General features: G+C 32.3%; 1 protein-coding gene across 1 annotated transcript; it reads right to left on the bottom strand.

Moving 5' to 3' along the window:
* Positions 1-3,887: 3,887 nt before the first annotated feature.
* Positions 3,888-8,462, bottom strand: LOC7491457 (leucine-rich repeat receptor-like serine/threonine-protein kinase BAM3). The gene is made up of 2 exons (XM_002297871.4): positions 5,561-8,462; positions 3,888-4,657 (listed from the first exon to the last, which is right to left on the bottom strand). Exons 1-2 carry the CDS (start codon positions 8,187-8,189, stop codon positions 4,320-4,322), a joined length of 2,967 nt encoding a protein of 988 aa, XP_002297907.2. The 5' UTR covers positions 8,190-8,462; the 3' UTR covers positions 3,888-4,319.
* Between the last annotated feature and the right edge of the window lie 5,422 nt (positions 8,463-13,884).

Raw genomic sequence — 13,884 nt, 5'->3', positions numbered from 1 at the left:
TATGTCAACGAGTTCCATTCGATGAATAGAGTCTTATAGAGATTGTCTCGAGTCTCAATATTTCCAAAAAAAAAAAACATTTAAGTTAAGGAAGAGAAAAAAATTTTGTCTTGATTTTGTGACTTGGACAATTTTATGGGTTTATTAGCGTGATAAGTTTGTTCAGCAAACTCTTGAAATAACAGAAGCTAACTTGAGGAAAGCGGAAGGCAAGAGACAAAAAATTTTGTAGATGTTCTAAGAGTGATTTTATAGTATTTTTGAGTTAAAATGGTTTTTTGGGTAAAAAACCCACATCTTTGATTTTCTAGCCATTGCAGTAGTTGCAAGATTATGGGTTGGCAAAAGACATGTCATCTGCTATAGCGAACAATGTGTTGTCTATCTTTTTTTTTTTTCAAAAAAAGGTAGTCTATCCCTTTAAATGAGAAAAAAAATGAGCTTAGGCACGCAGGCTTGGGCTTTAAGGCCCACACATTAGACTTTTCTTTTAAAGGCTCAGGAACATTAGGCTAGAGGCTTGCTCTACTAGGCTTTTTTAGCTATTTTTGTTTTTTTATATATATATTTAGGTTAAATATAGATTTATGAAAAAAAATTGAACTTGGTTTAGTCCATAACTTGGATCACGAGTTTGCTAGTTAAGCAATAACATCTGAGTTATTTTTTTTGTTTAATGCATTTTTTGTCTCTCAATTTTGTTAAAAAAGATGAAATTCCACCCTTTGTTATTGGTAATTTATTGTTTTATTTAACTTAAAAGTAAAAAAAATAAATATAATTTCACTCTTTGTTATCAATGATTTCTTCTGTTATCTCTGTCTCACGTGCTTGTCATAGTTTTTTTTATTTAAAAAAATATTTCACATCAAGAAATTTTCATGCCTTTTATAGTCATGTATAAATGAAGAATAATTCATGTCTCACGTGCATGACTTGTATCGCGAGTTTAGGTGTTTGACTCGAATTCACTTGTTTTTTTTTTACTAATTTCATTCTTCAATATTGAGTTAATTGGAAACTAAACTTTTCAATTTATTTTTTTCAAGATTATCCGCAAATTTCGCATGTCAACCTAGTTGACCCAGGTAGATCCATTATGTTTTTGTCTCAATATTAAATAAAAATATCATTAAATATACAGTTGATTTTAGATTCATGGTTAAAATTTATATCTTTTTTAGGAGATACGTTAATAATACCTAGACTTTTTCACGTTTTAAATTTTTTTTGCTCCAACTCTCGCAGGCCAATGTGCTAATTAACATATATTAAAAGGCCTTGACATTTCACTGTAGCAATTAATAGTAAAATGCTCTAGTCGTTTTCAATCCAGTCCTTATTTTTTAAGTTCAAACTTAATTTTTTTTTCTAATTTTATCCTCTAACATAGGGTTTAATGAGTATTAAACTTCATAATTTATTTCAATTTAATTTCTATAAAGTTATCTCGATCTCATGACTCGGGTTATTTTTTACCTTTTTTAAATTGATTTTTTTGTCAATATCATCCTTCAATATTAGGTTGATTGGCAATTAAGCTTTATATATATTTTTATTTGCTTTCATATGGTTATCATGATCTCATGACTCATTTCACGAGTTTTGCAGGTTAACCAGGTTGACTCATATTTTTTTATTTTGTTTAATTGAATATTTTTTTTTCAATTTTATCCTTCAATATTGGGTTGATTGAAAATTTAAATTCATAATTATTTTTTATTTTATTTCTATAGAGTTATCTCGATTTCATGACTTGTGTTTGACAGGTTAACCTGAGTGGACTTGAGATATTTTTTTTAATTAATTTTTTTCTTCAATTTAATGCTTCAACATTGGTTGATTAGAAATTGAGTTTTGTTATTTTTTTAATTTTCTTTCTATGGGGTTATCACAGTCTCATGACCTGGGTCGTGGATTGACCCAGTTGTCTCAGAGTTTTTTTTTTTTTTTTAATTGAATTTTTTTTTCAATCTCATCCTTTAATATTGGATTGATTAAGAATTAGACTTCATAATTTATTTTGGTTTACTTTTTATGAGGTTAATTCTAGTTGACTCGGGTGTTGTTTTCATGTTTTTTTTTAATTGATTTTTTTTATCCTGCGACATTGGGTTAACTTAGAATTGAGTTTCATAATTTGTTTTGATTTTCTTTATATGAGGTTATCTCAATCTCATGACTCAAGTTTGGTAGGTATCTCAGGTGGACTCGGCTCATTTTTCTAATCAAATCTTGTTTTCAATTTCATCCTTTAACATTAGGTTAATTGAAAATTAGGTTTAATATTTTTTTATTTGATTTCTAAAAGGTTATCAGAGTCTCATGACCTGGGTCGGAGATTTGGTATGTTAACTTGAATTGATTTGAGTAAATCCAATATATTATCATCTTGATATTTTAAAAAAGATATCGTTTTGTTTTTCTAGTCAAACTATATGTTTACCAGTCATTCAAGTTGTCTTTGAACATGCAAGGTCAACTGGATTATATTGAGTCAATCCCCACATAATTTAATTTTTTTTCTACTAGAAAATATATTAACAATATCTAATTTTTTTTTATATTCAACAAAAAATTAATCCGCAGAAAATTATCTAGTGTTATCTATTTTGTTTTCTATTGGGTTTTGGTGGAAGCGAGAAGACTTTGTCCCAATTACAACAAGAATGGTGTCATTCTCATTCCATTATTTTTACAATGATTAATATGAGAATATTAAATTTTTATCTTAATTACTCTATAATTTTAAATTCTAAAATAATTACTTTATATTCATTTAAAATATTAAAAAGAAAAATTTAAATTTAAAGAATTTTATTTTATCTTTGATTGGGCAATATTTGTTTTTAAATAATATATTTTAGAGGATCTAACTTATATTGTTATCTATAATTACCAATGTTACCTATAATTATAATAATTTATAGTTCATAATATACACCTTTTATTTATAGTGAAGTAATTAATTGTATAATAAAACAATGCTAAACTATTAGTAATAATTTATGAGTTAGAGTATATGATCTTTACACAAAAAATCAAAATCACGATTTATTGAGTGATGTATTCATAAAATTTATAATATCTACCTACACAATTTTAAATTTGTAAGAAAAAATATTTTACATGACTAGAATTTTTGAAAAATAACATTATAAATATATGTTTTTGGAATAAAGTAGAGCTATTTTATAATTTGTTATCAAAAGATTTAATTAAAAAAATGTTAGAGAGTAATATAAAATAATTCTTAAGACCTTATCTAATAATTTAAGTTTTTGAATTAAAATAATTCTTTCACATGATATCAGAGTTTTGTTAACCAAGTGGTCACAAGTTCAATTCTCATCACTTCAATTTTAATTAATAAAATTAAGCAAAAGATAGTGTTTCTTTGAAACCTCATTTAACCATTTAAATTTTTGGATTCTCTTTTATATATATATATATATATATATATATATATATATATATATATATTAAATAAAGCTGTTTTTGACCTGCAATAAAAATAAAATGAGAATAAAAAAAAAGTGAAGTGAAGTGAGAAAAACAGGGAAGTGATATCCGTAACCACTAGGTCCACTACCATTAACTTCTTTTTTCTAAAATTTAACTCGAGTACCCTTACATCAAATAAAATCATTGCTTCTTTTCTCTCTTTCCTTCCAGAACACTCATCCAGTTTCTACTGCCCAATCTGGAGAAATTATATAAAAAAAAAATCATAAATCCCTCATTTTAATTTTAAATCCCACTCTCATGAAATTAACAAAAAAATAAAAGAGAAGATGAATTTATTGTTCACTTCCTCTTATAGTCTTACTGAAGTTAAGTGTCTAAAGCACTGGCTGGGAAAAAAAAAGAAAAATATCCGAGCAATCAAAGCAAAACTTCAAATCATTTAGACATACCATCCAAATGATGACATAATAATGAAGCCAGGAATTACAATCAAGGTTTGCCAGCAGTTCATCTTTTCCTGTTCTAGTTTTCATGCCTGGACAAAAACAAAACAAAACAAAACACCCCTCGTAGCTAACCACAGCTTGGCTCTTAACCAAATGCATGCACAATAATAGAGCCAAATATGCTTTTAAGCATTAATTAGTAGCCCCCCCCAAAAAAGAAAAAACACCATTAATGATTTATATACTATCAATGGTAACTGTTGCAATGATGGCCTGGTTATACTGCTTGAGCAGAGTCATCCCCAATATTCACCACTCCTCATCAGTACTGAATCAATCATCTATATCTTCTTGTTGTTAACAGCTTCTATAATGATTATGATGTGTTGCATTAGGTTGGTGAAGTCACTGCTTGTGATATGTGTTGGGTTGTTTAGCTTCTGCAAGCATTTGAACAACTTCTCTCATTGTTGGTCTCTCCACACTTTGTTCTTGAACACATAACATCGCCACAAAAAAGACTTGCATTGCTTCAATTAATGGAATATCTGTCAGCCCTTGATCCAGAATCTTTACCACCCCTTCTTTGCTTGATTTAGTCTGTGTCTTAGTCCATTGAACAATGTCTAGCCCTTCTTCTCCGAAATCCCCAACTGGCCTTCTGCCTGTGATTAACTCTAACAGTACCACTCCAAAGCTGTAGACATCACTCTTCTCATCCACCTTCAATGTGTATGCATATTCTGTTACAAGAAATTGCTTAGCCCTAAGTTTCAAAGTGATAATCTTAAAGAAAATGTGATAGAATAGAAATATTGTTTATTTATTTAAAAGAGGGTAACCATGCACTATTGTTTTGATCAAGTTTAAATGGTGAATCTCTGTGACATGTACTGTTGTTTGATAAAGAAAAAGAAGTAGTGGTCAACTCATCTCCCAAGGTAAAGTAACAACTTGTGTACGCTAAAAAAGAAAAGGCAGCTTGTGCTTTAATAACTGTGTTGTACACATTTTTTATTTTTTTGGGGTTTAGGGAAAGTAAAGGTTAGATAGATCCCAATCAGGATCCTCAAGGAGGTATTGCTTGGATTTATGTGGATCTTGCTGTTGCTCCTATTTCTGGGTTTCGGTCAAAAAGGGCAGCTAGTGATTGGCATGAGTGAAGATTGGTTTATGGTTTCCAATACAAAAGCTCACAACCCCACTACTAATAGTGTGGATTAAAGCAAGAGGAAAAGTAAGAGGGAGAATTTTCCTTTGTGTTAGTGGAGCCTTTACCATTCTTGGACTCACATGGGTCTCTGCTAGCTACTTCGGTCCAGGGAAGAAAACACTTGTTCTTATTGCAGATCTAAAACGAGATCAAACGAGAACAGACTCTACATATTTACTTGCCAGTCGAACACACATAATTAATGTTTTAAAAGAACAATTAAACCAGATTAATAGAGAACCCAATCATGACACCAAGTCAAAGGCAAATGCGAGAAATGCTTTACTTAGTGACTCAATGAAGAGTGTATGTCATGTCACCAAAGCCAGAAGGTCTCAGGTTCTAGAGCCCAATTCATTTGGATGAATTTAAAATTACTGTATGTGATCTTCCATTCTCAAGTTATTTTAAAAACCATATGTAATGGGAGTACCTGGAGCAATATAGCCATAAGAGCCAGCAATTGCAGACATGCATTCTGAAGCTCCGGTGTCTTGCAAGAACTTGGCAAGCCCAAAATCTGCTACATGAGCCTCAAAATCTGAGCTGAGTAGAATGTTATTGGACTTGACGTCCCGGTGGATAATTAGAGGAGAACAGTCGTGGTGCAAGTAACAAAGGCCTTTCGCTGCTTCAATAGCAATTTTCAGCCTGGTATCCCACTTGAGAAAACCACCTCTCTTCCCATGCAGAACTTCACCTAGGCTTCCATTTGGCATGTACTCGTATACAAGTAAATTGGTCTCTTTATTCGAACAAAATGCCAACAACCTCACTATATTCCTGTGTCGAATTTGGCCTAATGTTTGTACTTCTGCAGATAGGCCATTATCATGAGACGATCCTCTGCTTATTCCCAACAACTTCTTGACTGCTACTGGTTCTCCATTTGGCATTAAACCTCTGTAGACTATGCCAGCTCCACCTCTCCCTATGATGTTGTTTTCCTTGACGCATTCCAATATGTTTTCGCATCCAAATTCCAGCTTCTGGAATGCTGTGAGCTTCCAGGAATTCGAATTTCTTCGTATCTTTCGGGTTTTGATGATTGCCAAAACAGCAAATACCAAAGAGCATCCTAGAAGTCCAAGAGCAAAAAGTAGCTTGAATTTTCCAGGGACCTGAGACGTGGAGCTATTTTGGTCGTGGAATTGTAATGGAGACGTAGATGAATAGTTGCAAGGGTTCAAGTAGGAGCCACAGAGTTGAGGGTTACCGGAAAATGATGTGGAGTTGAAGAATGAATATTGTCCAAATTCAGGTATGGAACCAGAGAAGTTGTTGTGAGAAAAGTCTGCCGAGGTTAGACTTTTCATGGACCCAATTTCCTTAGGAAGACTTTGGTTCAAATGGTTCCAGGATATATTAAGGTAATTTAATATGTGGATTTGTGTGATCTGAACTGGAATCGGGCCTGAGAGTTGGTTCTGACTCAAATCCAAGTAAGTTAAGGTACGACAATCGCCAATTTCAGGGGGGATATTCCCAGACAAGTTGTTCCTACTCATATCCAATGTAAAGACATTGTTCAACTGACCTATTTGAGATGGAATTTCCCCCGTGAATCGGTTTCCGCTGAGCAGAAGAATTTGCAAGTTGGAGAAATTTCCGATGGATGCAGGAAGTGGCCCAGATAAGCGATTATCTGCAAGATTCATCTGCGCAAGTTTAGATGGCGTCTTGCTTATTTGTTGTGGAACCTGTCCACTCAGATAATTGTTCTGCAGCTCCATCAGTGACAGTTCTGGCAAGTAAAGGAAACCACTCGGGATTGATCCAGTCAGATAGTTCTGCCCCAACCGAACTCTCCAGAGAGTGTCACAATGGCCAAGATCATCAGGCAGAGGACCGAACAGAAAGTTGATGCGCAGAATTAGTATCTGCAGCTTCCTTCCTAAGCAGAGAGATTTAGGGACTAATCCGGTAAGCTTATTGCTTGACAGGTCAAGTTCAGTTAATCTGCCATTTTCTCCCAGCTTTGCAGGAATGGCTCCTGTGAAGTTATTGTGCCAAAGCTTCAGGACTTCTAACTCAGGTAGCTCCGCAATGAAATAAGGGATCTCTCCATGTAACTTGTTAAGGAATAAGTTCAATAAGGTGAGGCGACGAAGCCCGTAAAACTCTAGTGGAATATCTCCCGTTAGGGCGTTGTTTGAGAGGTCAAGAGATATGATGCTGCTCAGGTTGCCCAGTTCAGGAGGGATAGGACCAGTGAGCTCATTCGTTTGCAAGAAGAGGGTGTCTAGCTTGCTGAGGCCGCCCAATTCTGGAGGTATCGGTCCACTTAAGCTACAGTTTGCAAGGTCTATATGAACCAGATTGATCAGCTTACCGAACTCAGGTGGGATTCCTCCATCAAACTCATTGTAATACCCCAGGTAGAGCTGCTCAAGACTTGTAAGATTACCAAGCTCACCAGGTATTAAACCACGCAAATCATTTCCCTTAAGTGACAGATAATTCAGCTGTTGCATACTTCCATAGCTTGGAGGGATAGTCCCCTGAAAGTAATTCCCGCCAAAATCCAAGTACTTCAGCTTGGCGAGTTGAGTGACACCTAATGGTAGTGTGCCATTGAAATTGTTGTTATAAACATCCAGCACTTGAAGTTCCTTCAACTGAGAAAACTCCCAAGCAAGCTCTCCACTGAACAGATTGTTGGATATGTTGAGGAACTGAAGCCTTATAAGCTTGTGAATTTCTCGTGGGAACTCATCAGAGAAGCTGTTTCCTTGGATCGAAAGATTGACAAGGCTTCGAAGCTCAGTGATCGCGGGTGAGAGAGTGCCCGAGATGTTTGAATTGGATATATCAAGAGCAACCACTGACCTGTTCATGTCGTCGCATTGGATGCCAGTCCAAGAGCACAGAAGTTGGTAGTTTGGCACATTCCAACTATCAAGTGAAGGATCATATGACTCAAGAGATTGTTTAAGAGAAACCAGGATTGAAGCTTGTCTTTTGAGGTAGGTATTATGCGAGGAAAGTGATTGACAGGAGTTGATCAGAAACAAAAGAAGTAGAGAAGAGAAGACGGCAAGCCTCGTGTTAGAAGCAGCCATGCTAGAAGTTTGAATGATTTAGAGAGAGAAACAATATTTAATGGGTTCTAGAGAACCCAGCATCCTATTTATCAAATGAAATAAAAACAGTCCATTTCATACAATCTGAACTGATGTCACACATGAATAAACACATCGAGATAAATGAAGAGGTGTTTGTGGGTGTGACAGAGTGAGAGGAAAGAGATGATCTGAAGAATCTAAAGGCAAAGTTGTAGCACATTAACAGCAGCATCCAAGGTCATCTTTTTCTTTGGCTCAGTATATTTTTTTGGTTCCATCTTTTGCTTTCTTCAAAAAAAAAAAAAAAAGAAGAAAGAAAGCAAAAGCAAATGTTCGCATAAAGATGTGGAGCAATCAGACCGTTTCATCAGCCATTATTTGAATCTTCCGTTATTACATATCTGCCCTTCCTTTTACTTTTCTTTGACACAACAGAAGAAATCTTAAAGCAACAAAAATATTATATAAAAAGAAAATGATCACCAGCACTTAATCTGTAAGTTGACTTCAAGCTGGATCAAGTAGCTAGACTACTAAATTAGATGGATTAATTAAATTCCTGTTTTTCCATGATCATTAGTGGATCCAGTGCCTCTAGCCCTTCCTTTCTCTTGATTCAATGTTCATAACTCGATCAATCTTTATCTCTCAAACCAATACACCAAACATCTTTGTTGATTGACTCAGCCCACACCCACAAATCTAGTTCTTGACCTTTGTTTTTATAATGTTTTCCATTCTTAGCATGAGTAGTCTTATCCCAACTGCAAACCAATGATCTGGTGTTGCTGTGTCAGCTATCTGCGCCTTGTTTATCACTCATGGCTTTCATCACCCGGCAAAGATAAAAAAAAAATGTAAAAAAAGAAATCGCATTGCACCAAGTTGACAAACTATTGATACTACTTATCAATAATGGGTAGGATGATCAACGATGCAGCATCTTCTTAGCTAGCTATAGCCTTTGCTGGTGCTGGTTTACTACGAGCACTTAAGTTTGATTTTAATGATCAGGGAGTGATTAGTGATTTTTGTGTGCTTCTCTTTCATTCCAGCACACCTAATTAAGATCTCATCAGTTTTGTACTCAATCACAAGCTTTGGATTGCAGATAATGTCTATATACAAACACAGAAACATGAACATTCAAGCTTGCTAGCCAATGCTGCTGACTCCGTTAATCATTGGTTGCAACACTGCATTCATACAAGGTAGCTTTGCTTTCCACTTTTCCTTGACAGGGGGCGCCTTGATTGTTTCTTTACAAGCAAGGGAAATGTTTGTACAGTCATGGATTCTCTATAATTATTACTTTTAGAACAACCCGTTACTTCGGACGCTGCTATGGGACACATTGCTTATCCAATCACTGAAACTAATCCATGCCCCCAAGTACAACGGCCTGGACTTTATTTTGCTATTGTTATTGTAACCAAAAAGACTTAATTAATTACAACATTTTGATATTAGGGTTCCGGTATCTTTCCAAGTGATTTTAAAAATATGTTTGTGTTGAAGAGAAATTAAATTAGTTTTTTTTCTAGAGTTTTACACTCTCATATCAAATAAAAAATAATTTTAAAAAAATACTTTCAGCCTACCAAACACAACCTTAAAAGAAAAAAAAAGTGTTAAGGACTCCTAAGAATAATGTAATCAACTTAGCCCTCTTTGTCTGTTATAAAGTTTTTTTTTTTTTTTTTTTTTTTTTGCAAAGAAGTTTTCATGAAAAGGGAATTCTTGAAAAGTAGATTATTTTTTAATATTTAATAGTTTTATAAAAATTAAGTTGAAAAATATTTTACAGTGTTTGGCCATGCTTTAAAAATGAGTTGGAAAATAACTTTTTTATTTTTTTCAAGTGTATTAAAATTATGGGGACCAAAACTGACATGAAAAAAGATTGAAGGAGTATGAGATTGAAAAAAAGACTTTCACTTTTAAAAATTATTTCAAATAAAACAAATAATAATTAAAAAAATGATGATCAAATCTGACAGATTAAAAAGTTAAAGGAGATGAAATTGAAAAAAAAATTCATAAATTATTTTATATAAAAGAAATAACAATAAAAAAATAGAGATCAAATTTAACAGATAAAAAAAATTAAAAAATGATGAAATGGAAAAAAAAATAATTTCATAAATTATTTTAAATAAAATCAAAAGAGATCAAAAAAATAAAAATCAAATTTGATAGATAAAAAAAATTCAATTAAGAAAATAATAAGTGAAAAATAAATAACAATAAAAAAATAAGATTCTAAGTTGATATAAAAATCAAATTCTAAGCGATGAAGTTAAAAAAATAATAATAAAAACAAGAATTCAAAATAAAATATATAGCAGTTAAAGGATTGATGATCAAATTTGATATAATTAACAAATAACAAGATATTTTTATTTTATTTTTTTACAACTTTAAAAAGTATATTTCGTTCAAAATAAAAAAGAAATACTTTTTTGAAATCCAAACCATTTTTGTACTGAAAATAATTTATAAAAATACTATTTTTCATGATACAAAGAGGCTTTAAGCATAAAGATAAATCTTTAAACTTGTTTCTTTCGAGGTGGATATATATATATATATATATATATATATATATATATAAAAAGAAAACATATAGAGGTCCTCTTTCGGATGTTATTTGCGTAGGAATAATAAGTAGTGGCCTAGGGGGCACTGCCCTCCCCACTTTAGACCGCGACAGATAACAAAGTGAAAGCAACTTCATGGGTTGATTCTTTTTATAGCATGTTGGGATTCATCACTCCTTTAGTGTCTCTCTCTCTCTAGTGGTGGACCTGCTGGAATCTACACATCTGCCTGGTCAATCTGTTATTTGGACTGTTTCTAAAGCCAACATCGGCTTGACGAGGTACTGCTCAGTCTCATCTAGATTGGTTTCTCAGAGCATAACCACTTAATTATAGTCCTTGTCGTTTATCAAGATTCCTTAAGTAGTCCTTAATAAATTTCGACGATATTGATGGTTAATATAAGAGAACAAGACAGGGCCAATGCCTAATCGAAAAAACCATTTGAAAGTCTTGATTACAGAAGAAAGACACGAGCCGGAAGTCTTTTAGAATAAAGGTGAAAGAAGGAGGCAGGCGATGCCAGAGCTCATGAATGGAATTCACCACGAGCGGAGAGTTTATCTAAACAGAACAGAATATATAGAAAGCAATTATAATATTGGGCCAGGAAGCTACCGAGATTAACAAAGCATTTGTACAGAAAGAGATTTTGATGATATATATATATAAAAGAAGATGAAGGAGCTGGAAAAATACGGGTCTGCTACAATCATTGAAGTTCCTGAACAAAGACCTTTTTTTTGAGCCCACATAGGGCTGCTTGTTTCCATCCCTCGATACATAGTGATGATGCTGGTTTCATCATCTTCCCACTCCCAGGTCCCTTTTAGGCCGGGGTTACTTGATTACACGAGACCATTTCTTCACGGGAAAAAGCCATAATTATGAACTCTCTGTATTGCTGTCACCCAGGAGAGGTCTTTAATTTTGCAGGAACAAATTTTAACTCTTCAATCTTCTTTTTTTTTTTTTTATTTCTGGTTGTGAGTTTGACACTCGATTGTAATGTAAGGGATGCTATTGAGACAAGCATGCAAACCATTCTCGAGTGTATTGATTATTGTATTTATTGTGGTTCCCAGGAATAGCAAGGCAACTGCATCTCTAACTCTGTTTTATAATTTATATGATACTTTGTGTGGAATTGCATCACCTGACGGAAGCAAATCATATCTATCTTAAAGTTGCTTTTATCATCTCCTTGTCTCCATTGAGAAGCCAATGACCTGCATTCAAAGGAGGGGTGTTAAAAGAAAACCCACTCGTTGTAGCCAGTTAAAGTTGGTTGATCTTCATAAACCTTTGAAGATTTAATTTTAGAGCTCGTGAGATTAGTTAAGGTATGCACAAACTAGTCTGGACATCCATATTAATAAAATATATTTGATTAATATGGATGTTACAAATAATAACAGGTTAAAAAAACATAATAATTGAATATCACGGGTTGGGTGATAGGTCAAGATATTTAAAACCCGCCTAACTCGACTCAACCCGCTCGCTCAATAAATGTAACAAGAAAATGTAACCCTAAAGCATTTGATATACAATTCTCAGGAAGCTGTGTAGTCTAGCAACATGCATTCTTGTATATACATGCATTGAGCTTGAGATGATATACTTTAAGCATCGCAGGCATTCTTATATTTAATACTTGTAAAATGCATCTTTTTTATTTAGTTGTTTCCTGAATCACCTACTACTTGCAAGGAATGGAGTGCAGACATTAAATTTTTCGGCTGTCCATGTAATTGGTCCAAACAAGTCTTTCTATAATGAAGAGACAGTTGGAGTGAAATTTATGTGATAACTCAGTCTCTGACTGTTCTTCGTGAACTGCAAGCTAGTTGGACAGTCCATGGTGACTGATAGAGCAATAGGTGTTTCAATGGTTAAAGAGTAAATTGGTATATAGATATGGTTTGTTTGTTGGAAAATAATTGTTTTTTCAAAGCAGTTTTTTTAGAAAATAGATTCTTAAAAAAGTGAAATATTTTTTTATGTTTGGTAATATCATAGAAAATTAGTTGTAAAACACTTTTTAGTGTTTGGTTATGTCATGCAAAATGAGTTGGAAAATAACTTATTAATGTTTTTTTTTTCAAGTTTATTAAAATAATGATGAACAAATCTTACAAATTAAAAAGTTGAATGTGGATGAAATTGAAAAAAAATCTAATTTTATAAATTATATCAAATAAAATAAATAATAATCAAAATAATGAATGTCAAATTTAATAGATAAAAAAAGTTGAAAAATGATGAAATTAAAAAAAAATTATAATTTCATAAATTATTTCAAATAAAATAAATAGCATTCAAAAGAATGATGATCAAATCTAATAGATAAAAAATTTCAATTAAAAAATGATAAGAAAAAAGAAAATAATATTCATAAAAATAAAGACCAAAGTTGATATAAAAATTAAATTAAATCAAATTTTAAGGGATAAAATTAAAAATATATATATTAAATTGTTATTAAGATTTATTAATTTATTTTCAATGCATGAGATGTCAATATGTTATCTCGTTTTATTTCTTCCCTGAACTATGCTGATATAGTGCTTAACTTAGATTGTAGCTGTGAGATGGGAACTAAAAAGAACAAAAGATTTAAATACAAATAAAAGAGACTTTTCCTTTCTATTCAAATTTTAAAAGGAAAAAAAGCTTTTTATTATTTTTAAATTGTTTTAATGAGAAAATCATGAAAAATTTGATTCTTGTCAATCATATAATATAATGGGTATTTCAATATTGAATTGACTTGTGAATGATTGTATCATCGATTTTCCATTATACTTAGTAGTCAATCTAATATTGTGTTAGCTTCTTTCTTTTAGTTTCTAATTCAGGATATAACTAAGATATCTCGTCAATTAATACTTCTTGCTTTACCAATGTTATTGAATTGTATTTTAGGATGAAGAATTATTACGAGAATTGTGAATGGTTGATTGTGCTGTAAAAATGAAATCAAGTTAATAACTTCATTGACTTTATATTATGTTAACTAGCAGATGTTGTTAACATATTTTTATTTGATAATTATAGATGAAAAATCTTTAAAATCAAAATGATTCATT

The sequence above is a fragment of the Populus trichocarpa genome, chromosome 1 (genome assembly GCF_000002775.5).
Source record: "Populus trichocarpa isolate Nisqually-1 chromosome 1, P.trichocarpa_v4.1, whole genome shotgun sequence".
Taxonomy (NCBI): Eukaryota; Viridiplantae; Streptophyta; class Magnoliopsida; order Malpighiales; family Salicaceae; genus Populus; species Populus trichocarpa.
The sequence above is the reverse complement of the archived record's forward strand: the minus strand, read 5'-3'. Positions and strand labels throughout refer to the sequence as shown.